General features: G+C 36.6%; 1 protein-coding gene across 1 annotated transcript in view; it reads right to left on the bottom strand.

The window, feature by feature from the left end:
- ADGRG7 (adhesion G protein-coupled receptor G7) overlaps positions 1–25,314 on the bottom strand; it is a 69,584-nt gene that overhangs the window by 19,428 nt on the left and 24,842 nt on the right. The window contains exons 5-11 of the mRNA XM_032350877.1: positions 24,224–24,373; positions 23,409–23,515; positions 15,865–16,004; positions 15,645–15,752; positions 9,708–9,868; positions 9,114–9,269; positions 4,796–4,908 (exon numbers count right to left, since the gene is read on the bottom strand). Coding sequence (XP_032206768.1) covers positions 4,796–4,908; positions 9,114–9,269; positions 9,708–9,868; positions 15,645–15,752; positions 15,865–16,004; positions 23,409–23,515; positions 24,224–24,373 — 935 coding nt within the window. The remainder of the gene's footprint in view (positions 1–4,795; positions 4,909–9,113; positions 9,270–9,707; positions 9,869–15,644; positions 15,753–15,864; positions 16,005–23,408; positions 23,516–24,223; positions 24,374–25,314) is intronic.

The following is a 25,314-nucleotide window of genomic DNA, read 5'->3' on the forward strand; positions in this document are numbered from 1 at the left end:
ATAGGTCAAAGTACAAATAGGAGCATATATTAATATGTTCACCTTTATACCAGTACAGTTGTAAAACACAAGTTTTAAAACTTTCAAAGTTTTTAAATCTTTTTTTAATAGAGGAAGGATCCCATAAAGTCACTTTTCCCATGAAAGTATTAATAAGCTTTCCCCTTCGTTCTCCTGGGAGTTCTGAGCCACCAGGTAAAACATTTAGTTAACCTGCTAAAGAAACCACATAGGAATCCTCTGGGATGATATGGAGATGGAGAAAGACCCAGATGTTCCAGCTCCAAGATGAGCCCCAGTGGGTCCAACTCTACCCACCACTTGATTGAAGTCTCACAGGAGACCCACAAGAGACCAACAGAAGAACCATACAGCTGAGCCCAGTGAAGCCAAAGAATCATTAGAGATAAGAAATAAATGTTTTAAGCCACTAACTTTTCGGACAGTTTCTTCTACCACAATAGACAATAGGTTCTCCTCTAGATTTACAAACATATACAAAGGCTATATATAGAAAGGCTCTAAATGGATTTTTTTACATTTAAAAATAGGAAACTATTGCATATTAGTAGATGAATCCATGTTCAAAGGTAGAGAAAGTCTCTTGCATTTTAAGAACTATTTTAGATTTTAAAAAATCAAGTATGGATTTTAAAACAATAAAGTCAAATATAATTTTAAACTACCTTTATAAGTTTAAAACAAAATGGTATAATATTTAGCTTATATTACATTTAAAGAGTAAGGCTTCCATAAACATTTTAAATTAAGTAAAAATATTTAAAATTTGTGTCATGGTCTATTGCTGCTACTAAAGATATTTTGAGCAGACTGATGATTACTATTTCTCTGAAAGGCTTACACTCAACAAAATTTCACATGTGTCTTCTGTAAGACATTTCATAACCATTTTTCCATGGATTACCTCCCAAGGATTGGTATCTTGAGGACCATACTTTAGGAAATAACTTGTTGATAGTAAAATGGTCAAGATGTTGTGAATGAGCTAGTTAATATAAAACATGCTTGATCACTGTTCCTTCATTTGAAGAGGTAATTTCTCGGTGTGGAACCAAGTGCTCCTTAAAACTTTGTGGGTCTTTTTCTTCTCATCTTTAGCTAAGATATTTGCTAGAAAAGAACAGCATTTTCTCACTTTGTCTGTAAGCTGGCATTATTTGCCAGTAGTCTTTAGAAGGCAGTGCAAGAGAGAAAGAGAGAGAGAATGTGTGTGATTGTGTGCTCCTCACAAGGGTGTTCTCTGGTGGCCCACATGTGTATTTCCAGATTAGCAAAGAATTCAAGGTTGCCCTAAATAAGGTTGATCTCAAATGTGAAGTCTCATATTCTCTTTACTGTGCATGTATTGTTTTCCTTAGTGGGTAAAGGCAGATATACCCTGAAGTCCCCACTAATGACATATTACAATTCTCCGTATACTATGCTATGCAGTCATATATTAACAAAAGCTATAGAATCTCCATTCAGTACCACCCAAGCCCTTCTAGGTTTTTCAGACTACAAGTCCTCTCGAAATAACTATTTCCCTAAATTTATTACTGTGCTTAAAATCCTATTGTTTTCAAGTATCCATTTTTAATTCTAGAATCTGATGAATAAATCTGTTTGCTAATTACATATCCTTTATGATTTTATAACATTCCATCATGAACCTTCTCAGTCTTTAGGAAGATGCATGAAAAGCATATATTTAATCCATAAAAATTGTATGAACTCTGTTCATTCTCTAGATGCTTTAGTTGAGATTTTCAGGATAATTCAAAATTTCATTCAGTCTCTAGAAAACTTAATAACCAGAACTGAAAAAGGTACTCAAAGGAATCCTTTTATATAAAACGATTTTTTAAATATAAAAACAAAGTTAGTTTTTTCTTATGTCAAACAAATTATAATCCATAGGGAGAACAGGCTATTTTCATATATGCTGGCTCTTTGGTATATTACTATCTTCTGAGAATTAATATTATATTATTTTATATATAACATATATTATAATTTATATATTATGTAATATATTTTATATATTTAAAATATATATAATTTATTATAACTTATACACATTATATATAAATTTCATATAATTATATGGGACCCTGTCTATGAACAAAGAAAACTATTTGATTCACAATTTAAAAAGCAATGCCATTTTTAAGATTTTTATCTTTGTTTCCTGATGAGTTTTCAGTGATGTCTACGGCATCAATACTGCTAAGAACCATGTTGATAGAGAATGAAAAAAAATCTGATGATGACTGGAAGGAGGGAAATTTTAGGCAAAGAAACTAATTTTGCAGGTACTGCAAGTCATTCACATGGGATCAAATAATTGTTCAAGAGTGATTATGACAGATGGACATTGGGGACGGTATGTGCTATGGTGAGTGCTGTGAATTGTGTAAAACTGATGAATCATACACCTGTGTCCCTGGAACAAATAATACATTATATGTTAATAAAAAAATTTTTTGGAAAAGTGATTATAATAGAAATACAAATGAAAGGACAGACATAAGAGCCATTTTCTTTTACATGACAGATCTGTAATTACATGGCATGGAGCTTTCCTTCGAGGCACTTACCACTATTTGTAATTATATACTTAGTTCTGTATATATTTGTATAACATCAGTCTTCCCCCAGGAATGTAAATACCAGGAGAGATGGAGCTTACTTGTCTCTCATAATCATGGTGCTTAATTTGCACATGGTGTTTGGTCCATAGTTAGCATTCAGTATAAAAACTTAAAATGAATGACAAGAGACTCATTAAGTATGATAGGTAAAGAAGAAGAACCAAATGGAATTCTGGCTCTTTGAACAAAGGGCTGATTCTAAGTATGAGGCAGAGAAAGTGAAAAATGTGCTTGGGTCATCTTGCTGTATCTGAAATAAATAGGCTGATAGGGACATGCCAAAACAACATGAAGAAAGATTCCCTCTGATTATAGTGAAGAGTACACTACTTTACAAAAGAATACAGTGACTAAATGTAGAAAGAATAATAGATAAGAAAAAAATCATCATTTTCAGCCATCAGTGTAGTAATACATTCCAGTAAGGACAATTGGTGGACACTGAAACCATTGAGTAAGAGTTGAGGAACAGGACAGTCACACAATCATAAGGTTTCGTCCCACTGATTATCTATTACTTACAAAAGGAAAAATGTGAACCTTTAGTGTGTAAAAATCCAGTAGACACTGCTGTAAACAAGAGACCAAATGTAATAGAACCAATAATGGGACAAACTGACATTGCGTGCTTCTTGCTCTATCACACTGAAAAAGACTTAATGATTTAGTATTCTCATAAAAATATTTAATCTGTATCTAATTATGAGTAACAGACAAAGCCTAAACTTAGAATACTCTATTTTACAACATAACTGACCTGAGCATCTCAAAAGATTTAATGCCCTAAAAGACCAAAATACACAAAAATCAGAGGAATTATTTTAGGCTAAATGAGACTAAAGAGACATGAAAACTGAATGAATTGGAAGAAAAAAACCCAACTATAATGAACATTACTGGGACAACTGGAAAAATTTTAATATGGGATATATATTAACACAGTAATATTAAATTAGTGTTAAAAATTGTAAATTGCTTGAGCTGAATTTCCTGAGTGAGGAATGGTATTATACTATAGAGGATAATACCCCTGTTCTTAGGAAATACTTGAAGAATTTAGACATGACAGTCATGATGCCTAAAACTTACTTTCAAAATTTCAGGACAGAGTAGAAAGACAGATAAAGCAAAATATTAATAATTTAATGAATCTAGGTGAAGGGTATATGATTGTTCAGTGTTCTCTCGACTTTTCTGCCAGTTCTTAATTTTTTAAATAAAACTTCAGGAAAGATTTTTAAACAGCAATGCCTTTAAAATAAAAAACTCTGAATTTACACACCTGAGAAAACATTTATAAAGGAATTTAGTAGGGAGAAACAATTCTGAAGGAAATATGAGTTCACCTTGATACATCTTGAGTTTAAGAAGAAAACCAGGTAGGAATGCACAATAGACCCACTTACTCCACAGATACCCCTCTACTATGGGCCAAATACTGTACTCAGTCCTGGGGATACAGTGATCAAAACAAACAACAACAGCAATAACAGAATCAGAAAAGGTCACTGTCCTCATCAGTTTTCACGGTGAGGGGGAGAACAGATAGGACACAAGTAAACTAATAAATAACAAGCTTATATTTATATATTATTAAAAATATAAAATGAAAAGAAACACAAGTGCTCCTTTTGTGAGGAGGTCAAGGAGGAAGGAAATATGTGTTTATAGGTAATTTTTTAATTAGATTTTTTTGAACTTTGGAATTCAAAGACTTTTTTAAAGTTTCACTATTTGAAAACTTAATATATATTTTAAACTAGTTTAATTTTCAAAAACTTGCTATTTAGCAATGTTTTATTCTTTGGCAAACACAAATTGGTACATATGGTTCTGTTCAACACAAAGGAATTATAACATTAATGAGCTTTGGGACCATACTAGTTTTACACGAGAAGCTTATAATTACATGGTGTGCAATTTTTCTTCAAGGCACTTGCCACAGTTCTAATTATATATTTATTTGTATGTATTTCTTAGCTTCTCCGGAACTGAGTGTCCTCTTCTATAAAAGGAGCTTGTTGAACTAAATCTGATTTCCCTGTAGTTCCAAAAGACTGTATTCTGATGAGAATATGTGCAGAGGAAATAATATCAGGATAGCAATTTCTCTCATAAGAAGAGCATGCAGCCTTTCTTACCTGGTGACAATCTGAAATATAATTGTGAGAACCAGACCAGTAATGGACAGGGCACATCCAACGCTGGATAGTATGTTTAGTGATTCAGGATATTTATAGTTCTTTTTGAAACTCTGGAAAATAAGTTAAGACTTTTATTTATAAATAACCATTCCTGAAATGTCTATGAAAGTCATCATAAAAAGTTACATTGGTCAAAATACCAGATAGTTGCCAGATACATCTTTTTATAAAACTTGAGAAGTTTTAAAAGGAAATAAATGAACCCCTTATCTCTAAGCAGTCTATATGAAGTAGTGTTGAGAACAGTTATCTGTCAGTTAGGGAAAACATGTATACTTCTCCTCAATGTTTAAAATCAAAGTTGTTTGGATTAGATTAAAGTTGACTGAAGTTATTTCATTTATCCCTTACATTATTTTTAGGTGTAATTATAATCTAAGAGGAAATCTGCATATGTAAGCTAATGCACTAAAAATAAAGTTGCAGAAATATTTTTTAGACATGGAAAGATGTTTATGTGATCCTTTAATATTTTTTTAAAAGGAGATCTCATTTTTGTCTAATGTATCCATGCCAAGTATTTATTCATAGATAAGTATACTGCATGTGAGTATGTACTCTTAGAAATCTGGTGAGGTAATAATTGTGGCCATTGAGTAGGGTATATATAATTTTTTGCCTGTCTTTAACAATTTAAAAAATTAGAAAGTAATATTTATATAACATGAAAGTAATATAGAAGCATTTAAAAAAGCCCATAGTTATCTCTTACCCCCATATCATACCACCCTATCTCTTAAAATCCTATCTCTTCCCCAGAGGTGATCTTTTTTATAATGTATCTACAAATATTACCTATGTCTCTTGTACAAATATATAGCAGTTTGTTAACATATTTTAATTTGAATTTCCATGTTAATTAAAGATGTTATAAATATTTTTCCATATTAGTATATTTCTGTTTAATAGATAAACTTTCATACCTTATGCAATAAGTATGTACTGCTTTTATAGGAAGAAAGCAAAAATAAAATAAATTTCATTTTAAAAACAAAGATTTCACATTACTTCTTGTGTACACTATATTGAGTAAATACCAAAGAATCATAGAATATATAGAGCTCATCAGGCCTTAGAAATCATCTATTTGATTAGAGCCTATCTGCTCCTACTTTATATACAATCTTAATCTGCCTTTTAAAAAATTTGGCAACCCCAAACTAATTACAAATGTGAGTGGTAGGCACTGATGCAGACTCAGACATTAATGATAAGAAACAGCTGAAAGTTTGACCTCAGGTAAGAAGAAAAATAACTATGACAATGTAGTCTGTATCATTTAATATATATAGCAACCCAAGCTTTACACAGCTAGTGAATGATGCTAATGATCTTTAAGATATCAAGAAGTTAAAATTTTATCTTTATTATTTTCTTACTAAGAAAGCAGAACTCCAGCGGCACGTGGGTAGTTCAGCCTGTGAAGCATCTGCCTTTGGCTCAGGTCATGATCCTAGGATCCTGGGATCGAGCCCCATATTGGGCTCTGCATTCAGTGGGAGTCTGTTTCTCCCTCTGTCCTGCCTACTCCTCATGCTTGCTCTCTACCTCTCAGATAAAGAAATAAAATCTTTAAAAAAAAGTAGATCTCTCTGTAATATGTTAGAAAATGATCAAAATCAATTAAGAAAGGCTTTGATCATTAAAATAAGAAAAGTATAACCTCACACTTGTCAGAATAGCTAAAATTAACAACACAGGAAATAAGAGTTGTTGGCAAAGATGTGGAGAAAGGAGAACTCTCTTATAATGCTGGTGGGAATGCAAACTGGGTGCAAACACTCTGGAAAACAGTATGGAGTTTCCTTGAAAAGTTAAAAATACAACTACCCTACCATTCAACAATTTCACTACTAGATATTTACTCCAGAGGATACAAATATAGTGATTCAAAGGGGCACACACACTGATGTTTATAGCAACATCATCAACAATAGCCAAATTATTGTAAGAGCCCAAAAGTTCATCCACTGATGAATGGATAAAGAATTAAATGGTGTATATACATAATGGAATATTACTCAGACATCAAAAAGAATAAATTTTTGCCATATGCAACAATGTGGATAGAGCTAGAGTGTATTATACTAAGCTAAATAAGTCAGAGAAAGACATACCATAGGATTTCACTCATATGTGGATTTGAGAAACAAAGCAGTTGAAAATAGGGGAAGGAAAAAAATGAGAGGGAGGCAAACCATAAGAGACTCTTGACTATAGAGAACAAACTGAGGCTTGATGGAGGAGTGAAGGATGGGCTAGATGGTTGATGGGTATTAAGGACAGCACTTGTGATGAGCACTGGGTATTATATGTAAGTGACGAGTCATTAAATTCTACTCCTGAAACCAATATTATTCTATGTGTTAACTAACTAGAATATAAACAAAAACTTGAAACAACAACAACAACAACAAAAAATTGTACTGGAAGTTAAATCCAGTGCATTAAAGTAAGTAAAGGAAATAAATGATAGACAGGAAGGAAGGAAAAAAATTATAAAACATGGTTCTATATTGGGGCACCTGGTGGCTCAGTTGGTTAAGCATCCAACATTTGATTTTGGCTCAGATCATGATCTCAGTGTTGTGAGTTCAGGCTCTGTGTTGGGCTCCACACTCGGCATGGAGCCTGCTCCTGCTTAAGATTCTGTCTCTCTCCCTCTTCCTCTGCCCTGCCCTATCCCCTCTCAAAAACAAAACAAAACAAAATAAAACAAAAACCCCATGAGTTTCTATAATTTGTTATTATATGTTGTATCAGTATGTTCTGATCTCAACTGGCTTCCCAAAGATGGCTACCTCACAGCTCCTAGGGAATGAAAATACTTGCTTTTCTCAGGAAGATTCACAATATTAATAAGTGTAAGATACTACATCCCTCCCCATTCTACTGCATATAAAATCATTCCACCAAGTATAAAAACTAACACTTTGGGATTTAGAAGAATAATAGATTTCTGGAAACAGAACAAACAGGTCCTTCTCTTCAAAGAGACGGCCCAAGAACTTTCAGAGGTGCACTTGTAGCTACACACCAGAACTAAGTGTTATCAGTTATTTGTACAGAGTAGCTTTGTAGTCAAAAGGTATAAGGAGGAACGCCTGGGTGGCTTATTTGATTTTGGCTCAGGTCATGATATCAGGGTCATAGATCCATGCTGGACATGGAGCCTGCTTAAGATTCCCTCTCTCTCCCTCTCCCTTTGCCCTTCCCCCTCCAAAAAAAGATGTAAGGAATACATTCATAGATGAATACCTAAGGAAGATGTGGTAGATATGAATGATGGAATATTATGCAGCCATCAAAAGGACGAGTTTGGGCCATTTGCGACAACATGATGAACCTAGAAGATTATATGCAAAGGGAAATAAGTTGGACTGAGAAAAAAAGAGAAATCATATGATTTGACTCGTATGTGAAAACTAAAAAAATGAATGAACAAAAAGCATAATCAGATCTGAAAATACAGAGCACAAACTGATGGCTGCCAGAGAGAATGTGTGAAGGGGAGTGGGAAATACAAGATTCTGGGAATAAATTAGCCACAGGAATAAAAGGCACACCATAAGGAATATAGTCAAAGATACTGTAATAGCATTGCATGGTGACAGATGGTAGCTACACTTGTGGTGAGCATAGCCTAATGTAGAAACTTGTGAAATCACTATGTTGTACACCTGAAACTAATGTAACATTGTGTGTCAACTATACTCAAATTTTAAAAAATTTAAGATATAAGGAATACATAAAGGAACTGTGGGACAAATTGGATGAATTCAAGAGCTATTACTCTTTTATCTTCTAGCATAAACTTAGCAACTTAGATTATTCCAAAGGAAAAAGGTTGGGTAACAGGTTTCAACTGCCCATCCATAGTTAAGTATGTACTGAACCCGCACCCAACACACAGCCATACAACCTTACCTCTGGATATAACAACTTCAAGCTTCACAACATGTGAGTTAGTTGAATGGAGTCTATCAGCTCTTCTTTGCACATGGGCTCCCTTCTCAGTGTTAAATACACGGTACTGACCTCATCCACCCTGAAACCATACTGCAGGAAGCTCTATTTCCTTGCTGTTACCAGCACTTCCTTTTTTAGTCTTATCCCTCCATTCCCTGCTTATTCATTTAATATAGATTGAATATCTATGCAAACTAAGCCCCCAAAACATCTCCAATTAGCACATGCCAGAATTATGTATAAGGGAAATTTGTGTCTGGAAAGAGACTACTGTGTACATCCTTACCATTAACACAGCAAAATTAGTAGTATGGTTGCAGTGACAGTACAAGAAGTTATCAGCGTTCCCACTTTTGTGACAACCACGTGTGTCCCAATCCTTTGTTGAAAGATCCCAATAGACACAAGCATAGGAATGGAGCTGGAATTCTTTTCGGTTATACTGCAAAGAAAAGACAACTGCAACTGATTTCTTAAAAATGCTGAATCAAGTAAAAAAAAATAGGATAATCTAAGATAAAATAAGTGTATGAGCAATCAATTAGGTAGGTACTAAGTTCAACATCTTCATTAGAGATTGGGGGGGAGGGAAGGATGTAAAACTCAAATTAGCTGATTTTGCATTTATCTAGCCTGACCAAAAAACATGGATATTTAAATGAATATCTTCAAAGAATTCTTAAAAGAATTTTTCTGTTAAATCAATATATTGTATGCCTAAAACAAATATTACACTGTTTGTTAACTAACTGGAATTTAAATAAAAATTTACATAAATATAAAGAGTTTTCCTGTGGATTTCTTTTGCCCAACCAACCCCGCTTTTGTAATCAAAAGTGGCCTGAATTTTGTTGTTGTTGTTGTTAGTGGAAAAACTCACCTTTGGATTAAAGACAATGTCAACGGAAGCTCCCTGACTGTTATTTTCATTAGTCCTGCCTGAGATAATTTTTTGACTAAAATTTGATTTAGTTTTAAAAGTTTTTGATTGGAAGAGCTTGTTGTTTTGATACACTACAAAGCCACATGCCGTTGTGTTACCTGTGAGACCAAAAAAAAAAAAAAAAAAATCAACAAATGAAACAAATGAACACTAGGGCAACAAAAAACAAAGTCCCATGTCATTATTCAACCGCATGACTGCTTACTGTAAAGTACAGTAAAAACGGTTTGCTAGCCTAATCTTTATTTAATTAACATGTATAACCTGTACCTGGCCATTCTACTCACATTAATTTTTTCCAGAGGTTGAGACTCCTTACCTTCTAAATAGCTACAAAAATTTCTGCCTAATTCATCTCAAGGAAGTATTAGAAGGATTTCATGTATAAAATAAACATCTTGCTTTCTTTTCTTTTCTTTTCTTGTTTTTTGAACATCTTGCTTTCTATGCAGTGAAACAGTGAATATGACACCCAGGTAGCCCAAGGCTGTGTGGTTCCCCCCACCACCACCACCCAACTACCCACTGATAAGACATCAGACAAGAAAGAGCTAAAAGTAAATAGTGAATATCGGGTTGGCAATGCCTAGGAAAGTGTTATGAGACCTGTTTCCTATATCAAGGGACAGAAGCCAGTCTATTCAGTCACAGAGCCAGGAGTTCACATAGTGCGTATCAGGGACTGTTTCAAGGGAGATACTTTCCATCATCTCCTGAACCACTGGTCTCTGCTACTTCATGATGATCATGGATTTTTCCCAAGGCTGGGAGACTATTGTGACATATTTCTTCAGGACCCTGGGAAAAAGTGTTCAGCTGTTCCTCAGAGATCCTAGAAAAGCATGGCCACAGCAGAGGGTTTTGCCTGGAGGCAGCCACGGTGGTTGTCAAACAGAAGGACCTAAGGAATGCCCCTAATGCTTTATCTAACTGTTGGCCATATTTAAGACAAAAGCAACTGTAACAATTACAGGTTTGAACTCAATTAATTTTTTAAACTCTGCGTTTACAAGTGATATCAAGAAAACCGAAACAGTGGAAAGATAGGCAGACAATGCCTTGACAATTCCGACCATCCTCCCAGACAGCCACATTCTAGCCTCTACCTGGAAATAAAGACATTGGTTTACGAAGCGTTCTCATGGCACATTGGACTTGCCAAATTATTCCTTCTGGACAACAGATGACAAAGTTAGCCTGAAATTTACAGTAAGGCTTCTTTTCATTATTACTGTGGGTGGAGTTTTTTGTTTGTTTGTTTTTTGATGTTGTTTTTTAAATAAAAGAAGGACATGCTTGATGTAAAAGTTGAGTCCTGGGTGGCTCAGCTGGTTAAGTACTGGACTCTTGACTTCAGCTCAGGTTGATCTCAGAGTCATGAGACAGAGCCCCATGTCAGGCTCCATGTTCAGCAGAGAGTCTGCTTGAATGTCTCTCTCACCCTGTCCCTCTGCCCCTCCTTTGCTCATGCATGTGCACACATACACACACACATGTGTGTGTTCTCTCTCTCAAATAAATAAATAAATCTTAAAAAAATATAAACAAACAAATAAATAAAAGTCAAATCCATAGAACAGTGTGGAGATTCCTCAAGAAATTAAAAATAGAGCTTCCCTATGACCCTGCAATTCCACTACTGGGTATTTACCCCAAAGATACAGATGTCGTGAAAAGAAGGGCCATCTGTACCCCAATGTTTATAGCAGCAATGGCCACAGTCGCCAAACTGTGGAAAGAACCAAGATGCCCTTCAACGGACGAATGGATAAGGAAGATGTGGTCCATATACACTATGGAGTACTATGCCTCTATCAGAAAGGATGAATACCCAACTTTTGTAGCAACATGGGCAGGACTGGAAGAGATTATGCTGAGTGAAGTAAGTCAGGCAGAGAGAGTCAATTATCATATGGTTTCACTTATTTGTGGATCATAACAAATAGCATGGAGGACAAGGGGAGATGGAGAGGAGAAGGGAGTTGGGGGAAATTGGGAGGGGAGGTGAACCATGAGAGACTATGGACTCTGAAAAACAATCTGAGGGTTTTGAAGGGGTGGGGGGTGGGAGGTTGGGGGAACCAGGTGGTGCATATTAGAGAGGGCACAGATTGCATGGAGCACTGGGTGTGGTGCAAAAACAATGAATACTGTTATGCTGAAAAAAATAAATATTTTTAAAAAGTGAAAAAAAAGGTCAAATCCGTAGAAATATAGAGGTTAAAAAATGAAAGTACCTTCTTACCCCTCTCCTCATTCCTACAACATTTTGATCATTAATTTAAAAACAATCACTTTCATCTAGATACAAAGATTCATCAGAAAAAAATCTATTTACCATTTTAATTTTTGTTAAATCTTCATATTTCTAGATATGTCTCCTTGACATTGATTTATATTCTTTCACTCTCTCTTTCCCTTTTTGTAATCAAATTTGTTAGAATCTTGACTATTTTATTAGTCTTTTCATTGAAATAATGGGGGTTTTTGTTGATCAAGCCTAGCATTCGTTAATTTCTATTTTTATTAAGTTTCTCCATCACATTTATTAATTATTTCTTTCCAGCTTCTTTACATTCACTTTATTTTTATTATTCTTTAGTTTCTCAGTTCATTTCTTAACAATTTCATTTATTTTGTAATAAATTTATTAAAGCACATATATTTTTTAAATAATTTAAATAATCTACTTTAAATAATTTACTTTAAACACTACAAACATGCAAAAGAAAATACAGGAGGCTATCATTATGACTTTAACATAGGGAAGAATTTGAAGAATTCTTTGTCCATATCCCATAGGTTTTGATATGTGATAATCTCATTGCCATTAATTTCCAAGTACTTTGTAATGTACACTTTAGTTTCCTTTCTAACAATATTTATTCTTAATTTCTAACTGGGATAAAACTTGGGGTATTCTTTTGTGATACTTTCTAGTTTTATTGCATTGTGGTCAGGAACTATGTCTTATGTAACTTCTATTTTACAAAATGCATAAGCTTTTGTACATGGTCAATAGCAAATGACCATGTAGTGACTAATGAATAAATGGTCAATTTTTGAAGGCCCTGATGGCTATGTGAAAGAATTTTTATTATCTCTTTTTGGCCTAAAAACAAAATTAGACACATACTTAAGTGTATATAAAGGTCAAGTTCATTAATTTTTTTGTCTACTTGCTCTTTAATTTCTGGGATAGTTGCACTAAAATCTTCACTTAGAAGAATGGTTTGTCAGTGTGCCCCTATATTTCTAACAACTTTTGATAATATATGTCAAATGATGTCTTTCTAGGAGAAAAAAGAATTAAAATACAGATAATTTGGAGCTTTAGTTTCTAAAAATCGTATAAAATATGTCCCTTGCAGAGGTGTCTGAATGGCTCTGTGGATTAAGCATCTATCTTTGGCTCAGGTCATTATACCAGTGTCCTGAGATCAAGTTCTACATTAGGCTCCCTGCTCAGTGGGGAGCCTGCCTCTCCCTCGCCCACTTCTCCTGCTTGTGCTCTCTCTGTCAAATAAATAAATTTTTTTAAAGTCCCTTTTAGTCTAATCTGAGTCTCTATCTCTTAACAGTGTGTTTTAGCCCATTTGAAAAGATTAATAACTTATAAGGAATAAGAAGTTAGATCCCTATCTTTCACTAAACATATCAACTCTAAGTTCACTGAAGACCTAAATGCATACACAAACACTAAAACCATGCAGAAGAAAATATGGAAGACTATCCTTGTGACTTAAACATAGGGAAGGGTTTCTCTTATAAAGTACCAATTATAGGGACACCTGGGTGGCTCAGTGGGTTAAGCCTCTGCCTTCCACTCAAGTCATGATCTCAGGATACTGGGATGGAGCCCCACATCGGGTTCTCTGCTCAGCAAGGAGCCTGCTTCCCCCTCTCTCTCTGCCTGACTCTCTGTCTACTTGTGGTCTCTCTCTCTCTCTCTCTCTCTCTGTCAAATAAATAAATAAAATCTTTTTTTAAAAAAATTACCAATTATAGAGGAAAATACTGATACAGTGGACTGCCCTATAAATTAAAACTTGGGTGTGACAAAAGATATAAAAAGCCAAGCAAAAGAAAGCTACAGACTGGAGGAAAGAGATATTTGCAACTTTATAACCAATAAAGAATTAGTATCCAGAATACAAGAACTTCCAATGACCAATAAAAGAAAGACAAATAATTCAATAAGAAATGATCATAGTGTTCAAATAGGCAAGTCGCAGAGTAGAAAATCAGTGTCTAATAAATACATGAAAAGGTGTACAAATAAAGGAAGAAAAAAATCTAACATATCATTGAATTTCCAAGCTGCCAAAGGAATATAACAATATTTGTAACATATTTATCAGATAGACAAAGTAACAAACAAACAAGAAACAATACTTGTAACATGTTTATCAGATAGACAAAAGTTAATAAGCTTATAACGTATGAATAAATCTCCCAAAAGTGATGTGTAGTTTAAAAAAAAACAAGTTCCATACACCATGATACCACTTAGGTAAATATTTAAAATCCACAAAATAGAATATTTTATGTATGGGTATAAAAATATGTAGCAAAAGTCTAAAGGCAATCATAAAAATGAGACATACCAACTTAAGAAAGATATAAGTTCGGGGAGGGAGGGATGAGAAAAAATTAGGACATGGACCTGTAATATCCTCTTTTTTTTTAAGGGGTCTGAAGCAAACAGCAAAATTTGACATCTGTTTACCTTGCTCTACCTGTGGGTACACAGGTACTACATACATCTATACTTTTCTATATGCATGAAATAGTAAAAAAAAAAAACAAAAAACAACAACAAAAAAAACTTAGATTTGGTCTCTACCTTCACAAAGCATGTAGCCACAGCAAATGGGAGCAAAATTTCACAGCATGCCAGATCCATGAATAATACCCCTTATTCTTTATCAGAGCTATTATGAATTCTAAAATATGCACTTTCTAATTGGAGTGCTTTTTAAGTTTTATTCTTTTTAGAGGAGGAGGGGCAAAGGGAGAGAGAGAATCTCAAGCAGACTCCTTACTAAGCACAGAGCCAGACTCAGGGCTTGATTTCACAACACTGAGATTGTGACCTGAGCTGAAATCAAGAGTCGGATGCTTAACCAACTGGCCACCCAGCACCATACATTGGATTTTTTTTGTATTTGGGAGAGAATAAAAGTAAATGTGTGCACTTGCTTTCTTTATTATTATTGTCAGAATAATCATTATTTTAGACTTCGAAAATTACAAACATTTCAAGTTAGACACAAAATTTTCTAAAGGGCTATATGAAAGATACAGGGAGCCCACAGTGAGCACCATATTAGTGGAGATAAATAATATCTGTTGCTACAAGATGATGACTGTGCCAATTATATAAAGTATCCCAAGGCAGGTCCACAGGATGAATCTGAGCCTGCAAGTGCCATGTTAAGAGAAAATATGAGCAAAGTTTATGACTGAAATTTTTAAATGTATTTTTAAGTGTAAAACTGGCTTGTATTAGCTAGATTTTTCTTAGAAAACAGACTTGTGCCCATGACCAGAGCATTTCAATTCTGCTCCAAAGGTTTTTGGAAGGGGAGGGGGGAAGAAGAAGAAATTCATCCCTATCGTCTAGAATAGTAGAGTTGAGATTACCATAATTTTAAGATTTTATTTATTTCAGAGAGAGAGCGTGCAGTGGGCATGAGTGGGGGGAGGGGCAGAGGAAGAAGCAGGCTCCCTGCTGAGTGAGGAGATGCACATGGGGAGCTCAATCCCAGCTGAGGTCATGACATGAGCTGGAAGTTAGATGCTTACCGACTCAGCTACCCAGGTGCCCCCAATTTGAGTGTACTTTTTAATGTAACAAAGTCTGAGACCTACTTGATGAGGTATTGAGCAGGATTTGAAGTTCAGTCTCCCCATTTGGATTAAGGGCTTCCACATCTCTCTCCACAACTGTGGAACCAGGAATGAGAGAATCACTAGATCCTGTCCGAGGAAAAAAGTAGAGTTTTAAAAGTCTACATTTTTTTAGAGCATTATTCATGGTTGATAGCAGAATGTTGTCTGCTACGATAAGTACATGAGACAAACAACTCACCTTTCTTCACAGAGAAGCGAACACTTGTGGAATGCCCAGTGCTTTCTGAAGACAAATCTACAGACTGTACTGCCACATTGGGCTCCACCACTGCCCTGTTACCCAAAGACGTGGAATAAATTTCCATTTGCTCAACAAGCCTGTATAGGATAAAATATAACAACATAACGTTCTAGAGATTTGTCATGAGGGATTTGTCTCTCCCTCATTCCAGTAGAAAGGCATAACCACAGAACTCACATGATCACAACATTGATACGATTCACTTAAAATAATTTATGTTCTTCACCAGAGTCTTACTTTGTTGTATATACGTTTTTTTCTAAAGTTCTGATGGACTGAAGGATACTGCATATATAGATGCCAGAAAGCTGGAACTCAAGAATGACAAGTTTCCCCACAGAAATAGTATCTATTGTGCTTCTCTTTCACACAAAGGATGATGTTGCTATCCGTCATTGGCCAGACATGTGCTTCTTGTTTCTCCTTATGCCCCTTATTCAACTCCCTCCTCTCACCCAAACCCCTTGGGATCTAAACCATTTCCTATTAGTTGTTGGTTCAAGAGGCAACAATTTATTTGGAACCATGCAAGAATAGAGCTCTGAGCTCACTACCTCGGTTATTATCTCTACATTGCAAGTTTCCACAATGTTCTTTTCTACTTTGGATAACTTTGAAGACAGATTAGTTGGAAGGTGGGATGGAGCGGGAGAGCCTGTCAGGTTGGTGTTCTACAAAGAAAAGTCATAAGACCTTTCCTTTTCCTTGTTTCTTACAAGAAGTATTTGCATTATTTCTGTACCTGATCAAACAAAATCTCTATAGCTAAGATAACTGATTCAATCAAGTTTTCCCAGAAGTAAGGAGATTTCATTAAAATGTAGTTGCTCCATATTCTAAGTCTTTATTTTGGCCACTAAAGTATTTTTCACTTTTCCCAACTGACATAATAAACAAATTTTAAAATAATTGAAGGTTGCTTTTATAAAGAGAATATGATAATCATTTATATAGAAACCATTTGAGTTCACTTGTCTGTTTTGAATGTTTTCCTTTCATAACACCATTTTCTGAATTTTTAGCAATTCACAGTATATATTTCCCACTTAATAAATAACAATCATATTCCAGAGCTGCTTTCAACAGAAAGAATACCTAACGGAACATAAGAACATATTTCTAAGAACATATTTCATATGTTTTGTTTTGTTTTGTTTTGTTTTGTTTTGTTTTGTTTTCAGCATAACAGTATTGTTTTTGTACCACACCCAGTGCTCCATGCAATCCGTGCCCTCTATAATCCCCACCACCTGGTTCCCCCAACCTCCCACGCCCCACCACTTCAAACCCCTCAGATTGTTTTTCAGAGTCCATAGTCTCTTATGGTTTCCCTTCCAATTTCCCTCAACTCCCTTCTCCTAACTTCCCATGTCCTCCATGCTATTTGTTATGATCCACAAATAAGTGAAACCATATGATAATTGACTCTCTCTGCTTGACTTATTTCACCCAGCATAATCTCTTCCAGTCCTGTCCATGTTGCTACAAAAGTTGGGTATTCATCCTTTCTGATGGAGGCATAATACTCCATAGTGTATATGGACCACATCTTCCTTATCCATTCATCCGTTGAAGGGCATTTTGGTTCTTTCCACAATTTGGTGACTGTGGCCATTGCTGCTATAAACATTGGGGTACAGATGGCCCTTCTTTTCCCTACATCTGTCTCTTTGGGGTAAATACCCAGTAGTGCAACTGCAGGGTCATAGGGAAGTTCTATTTTTAATTTCTTTTTTTTTTTTAAAGATTTTATTTATTTATTTGACAGTGAGAGATCACAAGCAGGCAGAGAGGCAGGCAGAGAGAGAGGAGGAAGCAGGCTCCCTGCTGAGCAGAGAGCCTGATGCGGGCCTCGATCCCAGGACCCTGAGATCAAGACCTGAGCGAAGGCAGCGGCTTAACCCACTGAGCCACCCAGGTGCCCCTATTTTTAATTTCTTGAGGAATCTCCACACTGTTCTCCAAAGAGGCTGCACCAACTTGCATTCCCACCAAAAGTGTAAAAGGGTTCCCCTTTCTCCACATCCCCTCCAACACATGTTGTTTCCTGTCTTGCTAATTTTGGCCATTCTAACTGGTGTAAGGTGATACCTCAATGTGGTTTTAATTTGAATCTCCCTGATTGCTAGTGATGAACATTTTTTCATATGTCTGATAGCCATTTGTATATCTTCATTGGAGAAGTGTCTGTTCATATCTCCTGCCCATTTTTTGATATGATTATCTGTTTTGTGTGTGCTGAGTTTGAGGAGTTCTTTATAGATCCTGGATATCAACCTTTTGTCTGTACTGTCATTTGCAAATATCTTCTCCCATTCTGTGGGTTGCCTCTTTGTTTTCTTGACTGTTTCCTTTGCTGTGCAGAAGCTTTTGATTTTGATGGCTTTTGTATTTCATATGTTTGTCAACCAAACAATATCTGCTGAGCACCAACTCAGAGGTCATACTCTATGAAACACTGGAGATACCAAGAGGCACTCCCTCAGGCATTGGAAGGCTAAAGGGAAGGGCATACTAGATATTTGGGAGTGACTGCAGGGTTCACAACCACTTTTATAGGGCTGCTCTAGCCACAGCCACTTTCAAGGCCATTTTTTCCTTCCATATGATTCTTCCCTGCCCTTGCCATAACTGATTCAATTAGAGATGAGTGCCTGCTTCAGAGTACCCAATGCAGAGGTTGGCCATTGACCAGCAAAAATTCTTGGAAGAAGCAATCGGATTCTTTTCATTCAGGAATTTTCAAGTTAGTGCCGTAGTTATATCAGGAAAGTCATGGTGTAGAGGGGACCAGAGAGGTCATTCTGTCATTTTAAGAACAAACACAAGTTTAAAATAAGATGCTTAATTTTTCCTGTTGATAATAAAAGATGGGATGCCTGTGTGGCTCAGTAGGTTAAATGTCTGCCTTCTGTCAGGTCATGATCCCAGGGTTCTGGGTTTGGGTCCTTCATTGGGCTCTCTTCTCAGTGTGGGGAGGCTCTCTCAGTGGGGAGAGGGGCTCTCTGCTTCTCCCTCTCCCTCGGCCTGCTGCTCCCCTTGCTTGTGTGCTCTCTCTCTTTCTCTCTCGCTCTGTCAAATAAATAATATTTTTAAAAAGAAAAAAATATGTAAGTAAATTCTTTCAAATGTTTTCATGGTGCTTATTATCTTCTAACTTCCTACGTAATTTACTTATTATGTTTATTATCTCTTATCCTTTCTCTGGAGTGTAAATACAATGAAGACAAGGATTTTCGTATGTCTTTAATCAACAGAATGTATTCCCAGCACATAAAGTAGTGCCTGGCACATTAAGGGCTCAGTAAATACTTCATTGAATAAACTTGCTTTCCTACCTTAAAAAAATTTTTCCACTTTATGATCTAGGAATGTCTCTCTCAAGGACATGGAAGCCATCCCTTTAAAATGTGAACATCAAGGGAGTTAGTTTCTCTATTTCCCAGTTCCTGTGGGGCTAGAAGCCTGATTTTAGTGGGTGGGTGCCCTGCTCCAAGTTGCAAGGCTACCTCTTGTCATAAAGATATGAGAAGTTTGTTCTTCCTCTGGATAAAGTTAGTTAGCTAACAAAGATGGTCACCCCAAGTACTGGGTTAATTTAAGATGAACTATGTGTGACAGTGTTGTGAAGTTCTCTTAACTGAGGACTAGTTATTGATTACCTGAAAACACATAAGTAATAGATTATATCTGCTTGGCTATATAAAGAGGTGAGATTTCTTTCTGCAATCTCTTAGTGTTTGCCTGTGATACGTATCACATTCTGGTTTAGTGTTTATGCAATAAAAAGTGTTTTCTTTCTCCACTATCTTTGTGGAGAGCATATCTGGGCTGAGAAAAGATTTTGTTTTTAATTATATCTCCCTAATGTCATAAACAGGGTTAATTTATGAGAGAACAAAATAGAAGTAAAGATGAAACATACATGTTTATTGAGTCATATTAATTATAAAGACCAACTGCTAACCTTCTCTTTTCAAGACTAACTATATGAAAGTCAGGTATCCTACTAGTGATTTACATATAACATATATAACATATAACTCAGTTGAGCCTCACAAGAATCCTACTGAAGTGAGTCTCAAAGTTACTCCTATATTATTATACTGAAGAATCTGAGGCTCTTCCAAGAGAAATGAATTTAGCCAAAATCATGTACCTACTAAATAACAATGCTAAGATTTGACCCCAAGACTGTCTGACTCCAAAGGCTGTGGCCACAACCACAATATTATCCTGGATGGAAGGCCCACAAACTTCTCTCCAGGGATCTTCAAAGCTGCCTTGGATGTCCTGCCATCTCCCTACTCCAGAATCCATAAAAGCCTGTTATGGTACTGTTTTTAGGTTCCCATGAGATTCCATAAGGCTCTTTGCAATCGATCTCTTGTCAAGATAATTTAACCAGGCACCTTTTAACCAAAGGTGGCTGGCTGGAACAAAAATACAAATAGAAATATGAAACACAAATATACAAGATGGTCAGTATTAGGGAGCGCAGTTTTGCATTCCCAAGGATAGGTAAAGATGGACAATTATGAGCCCCGAGTTTGACAGCAAAGTTACAGGGTGATAGCTCAGTCTTCACTACAAGTAGTCAAAATGGTGAAAGGAAGTCTTGGATTCACTGATGGTAGTAGAATGCCCTTAACAGCAGAGACCTTGCCCAGGGCTCCTCCCAGCTCAGACCAAGAAAATGGATGAATGGATGCCCGAGAATTTCACTATGACTTGAGCCAGCTGGAGCTGGGCAGGTTTTTTCCTCCCTATCACCATCCTGTCTTACTCTCACACTGTCCACTTCTCACCATGAGTGGAGAAGGGGCGTCTAATAGCTTAAGGATGGAAACAGGAAATTGTGAAGGAAAGAAGGGAGAAGCCAAAGTGAGATAGACAACAAAGGCCCAGGGTCTGTCAGGAGACTGCCTGCAGGTAGGCCCAGGTTCAGAAGACAGAGTTGGGGAAGGAAGATTTCCCCAGGGCAGCAATTAATTTTCTTCTCCAGGGAGACCAGAGTGATAGCATGACCTCTGCGGGCAGCTAGCATGACCTCTGAGGACAGTTCCAGAGGTGTACTAAGGGCTTGGTGACCTGATCTGAGGGCTCGAGTCTGAGGGGACAGCCTTATCTAAGTGAATGAGGCTCCAAGTCCAGGAGGGTTTGCTTAAGATCACCTGGGAGAGTCAACTGACAGGCCAGGATTAGAGAAGTAAGCAGACTAGAAATCCAGAGTGGGAGGAATTACTATGAGTGCAGTTGTAACATTTCATATTTCAGTGTGTCCCAAATTGAAAATTTTTATTAAATAAGATAAAATACAATATAACTTCTATTCACTCTCTAACCACCTCCTTTGAAGCCATTTGGATCAATCACACAGAATCAAGTTTCTCTCCATGTTCCTCAAGCCAGTAAAATCTGTAATTGCTTATTATCAGGACAGTATTTTCCTCTGTATCATGATATGTATCAGCCAAATCTCCTAGTTGCAAAACTGCAAACACAGAGCCTCCAGGTTGAAGGGAGCCCACTCCACTCTCAAGCTCCATGTTCACTGAACAGAGACTCTGAATCCCATGGCCACCTCCCTCTCCAACTACAAGAAAAATAGGAGTCTCCACACTCCCAGTGAGAAGGGCCCAGACTCCTATTGAAATTTGAAGCCATAAAATACCAGTTAAACTGTTGAAATAAATTTCAACCTCTACAGCCATCTCTCAGAATTATAATTTTTTGAATGTCCTTGTCCATTTCATGCCTTTGTACTTTTTCAAAAACTTTGAGGGCTCAACACTGTAAAAGTTAGAAAACTGAGAACTACTTCTAGGAATTTCTCCTAAAAAAAAAATAATAATGGGCCAAACAGAGATTATGCTCAAAATAGGAAAAGTCTTGAAGCAATCTAAATGTCCTTCAACAGCAATTGCTTAGATAGAAGTTCACTCAGTATCTAAAATTTATGATGTGTATCTATAGATATTTATATTGAAAAGATGTTCTTAAGTTATTACTAAGTGACAAAAACTAGCTATAAATCAGTAGAGTATGTAATGTGACACAAACACACACACAGAGAAAAAAATCTGGAAGAATATATATCAATAGGTTAATAAAGATGGAACATAGAGAAGCTCTATTTTTAATTTCTTAAGGAATCTCCACACTGTTTTCCAAAGTGGCTGCACCAACTAGAAATTAAAAAGAGCTCTTCCCTATGATCCTGCGATTGCACTAGTGGGTATTTACCCCAAAGATACAGATATAGTGAACAGAAGGGCCATCTGTACCCCAATGTTCATAGCAGCAATGGCCACAGTCGCCAAACTGTGGAAAGAACCAAGATGCCCTTCAGCAGATGAATGGATAAAGATACGGTCCATACATACAATGCAATATTATGCCTCCATCAGAAAGGACGAATACCCAACTTTTGTATCCAGATGGATGGGACTGGAAGAGATTATGCTGAGTGAAATAAGTCAAGCAGAGAGTCAATTATCATATGGTTTCACTTACTTTTGGAGCACAAGGAATAAGACGGAGGACATGGGGAGAAGGAGAGGAGAAGTGAATTGGGGGAAATTGGACGGGGAGATGAACCATGAGAGACTGTGGACTCTGAGAAACAAACTGAGGGTTTTAGAGGGCAGGGGGGTAAGAGGTTGGGTAAGTCTGGTGGTGGGTATTAAGGAGGGCACATATTGCATGGAGCACTGGGTGTGGTGCATAAACAGTGAATTCTGGAACACTGAAAAGAAATTTTAAAAATAAATAATTTTTTTAAAAGGTGGGACAATTTTTTAAAATTTTCTCATCTATATATTTTCTAATTTTTCTATAATGAGCATACAGATTTACTTAATTTTTTTTTAAAAAATCAAGAAAACTATATATAAAATAAAAACACAAAGAGTCCTAGTAAGGGACCTCTATAATAAGGTACATACGTTTTATTATAAATATACAACCAAAAGTATGCGGAAACATAAGAATCAAAAAGAGAGAAAGCAGGTAGAGTTGGATTTTTTTTTTTTCTTCAATGTAGCCTTGGGAAAGCTAAAGAAAGCTTTTACCCAGACACACCAGGATCTTGGGGTTAGCTGAGTTGTGTGTAGGGAGCAGGCAACATGTTCTGCAAAGTTATTCTATTATTTTTAGCTCTGTACATTGAGCTCCTTTTGTGCATGCAGGCTGACCCTTGGCCATGCCAAATGAAGGCTAGGAAAGTAAGTTCTCATCTAAATCATCCCAGCTGGTCTCTATCTCCCAGATCATGGTCACCCCAGGAGCCAGGAGTTAACATAAAACACTGTCTAGTAAATGAAGATCAGGTGGAAAGTCGAGGCTTCAGTTTGCCTTCCAGAGGACTCAGCCAGTTAGCACAGCCAGGAGAGAACTAAAGACACCATTCCTCATGTTTTAACCTAGGAAACTAGATAGCACTTTGAAAGGTTTTCTTTCCCAACAGGAATTGCGCTTACATTGCAAAGGTGTTGGAATCATTAGTACCAGCTGCAGCAGCTTCCTGAAAAACACCTTCCCCGGCATCTAGAAGTTGACTCACTGTGGTTACCGCAATTTCTTTTGCCTGCCAGGAAGAAGGCAGCAAACGATCATCATAGAAGACATAGATCATATATCCTCCTCACCATTATTATCATGCACTACTACGGTATCAAGAGGCACCATTAGTATGGTCATTGAGAGGCAAGTATTTTTCAAACTTGAAGGTTTAGTTTCAGAAGGCAGAGAGAATAAAGATAAGGCATGGGGAAATTTTAAATTCAGTCTATCAGGAAGCTTATGTTCTGAATTTGGCCTCCTGGCAAGGTCTTTCACAGAACCTCGACCCCACCCCCAAGAACACAAAAACAGATGCTTAGATACAGAGAAGCAGAAACAAAATAAGCCTGCAGGGCTCTGACTGCAGAAACATTACAGCCCATAATACTTAATATAACTATTATACTTACTATTGAGCTAAGTAAAGCGATTTCTCGTTTGTCTTTCTTTCTGTGTCTGGTTTTGTTGTTGTTTTTTTTCCTTCCCCTCCCTCTTTTCAAACACCTTGTGAGTTGTTTTTTTTTTTTAAGATTTTTTATTCTATTTATTGGACAGAGAGAGAGAGATCACAAGTAGGCAGAGAGGCAGGCAGAGAGAGGGAGGAAGCAGTCTCCCCGCTGAGCAGAGAGCCCGATGTAGGGCTCGATCCCAGCACCCTGGGATCATGACCTGAGCCGAAGGCAGAGGCTTAACCCACTGAGCCACCCAGGCACCCCCACCTTGTGAGTTTTACCTCAAGTGTAGCCTTGCTCTCTGGGTTGAAGATCTCCCCGACCACTTTAGTGGCAGAAATGACGCCCTCAGGAGTTATTCGATTGACATCAGATGTTAAGATCCGGGCTTCATTAGAAATATTCAGAGACTGTGTTGAGATATTGCCTATCTGTTAAAAAAAAAAAAAACAACCTACGTTTATAGGACTATGTCTAAGCACTTTGCAAGCAATTGCAGGTGAATAAACTGGAATTTAGCTGACCCTCAGTCTCCTGCATCTACTCAGTTTTTCATGTTTGCTTCTCTCCTTGGGCAAAAAACAAAGTTCATGCAGGCTGGTGGCTTTTCCAGCCTTTACTATCTGCCAAGATTCATTAACTAAGACTGTCTTGGGTAGATCAATGCCACTCAAGGTGGGATCCATGAACCCTGTGACACACAGTAACTGTTTGTTACAGGTTTCAAAACAGGGTTTGTTTGTTTGTTACAAGTTTCACAGGGAGATAAGCTCAGAACCTGACTGTAACTGGTCAGAAACTTACACAATAATTGTATGTTGTTGAATCCAATGATTTTTTTTCAGGGACTTATATTTGGATGGTAGCTACAATTGCATGAGCATAGCATAACACATGGACTTGTTCTAATCACTATGTTGTACACCTGAAACTAATGTTACACTGTGGGTCAACTACATGTCAATAATAAATAAATAATTCAAACCTTTTTTATAAAGAGGGAAAAAATGATTTGTATTTTATATATCTTTTTCTCATCCTATTTTCCTAGGAATTCATTATTATTACATTTTTTAAAATTATCAGTCTGCAAGGGGTTGGAAATTTTTAAAACTAGCTTTTCAGCACAGATTGGGAAACACTGACCTTGACCATATCTCTGGATACCAACTGGCCCCCTAGCTCTGGTGTTGTGAGACTAAAACATCTTTAGGAGAGCCAGGGGTTAACGTGTGTGCATGTGGCTTAGTTTTTCACTAGATGGCAGCATTATTTCAAAAATTATTTCAAAAATCAAACCAAGGTCACAGGCCATTCACACTTAGGGGAGGGTTGAAAACAATGTTCAGACAACAGACAGAAACAACAAAAG

Source organism: Mustela erminea, chromosome 1 (genome assembly GCF_009829155.1).
Source record: "Mustela erminea isolate mMusErm1 chromosome 1, mMusErm1.Pri, whole genome shotgun sequence".
Classification (NCBI taxonomy): domain Eukaryota; kingdom Metazoa; phylum Chordata; class Mammalia; order Carnivora; family Mustelidae; genus Mustela; species Mustela erminea.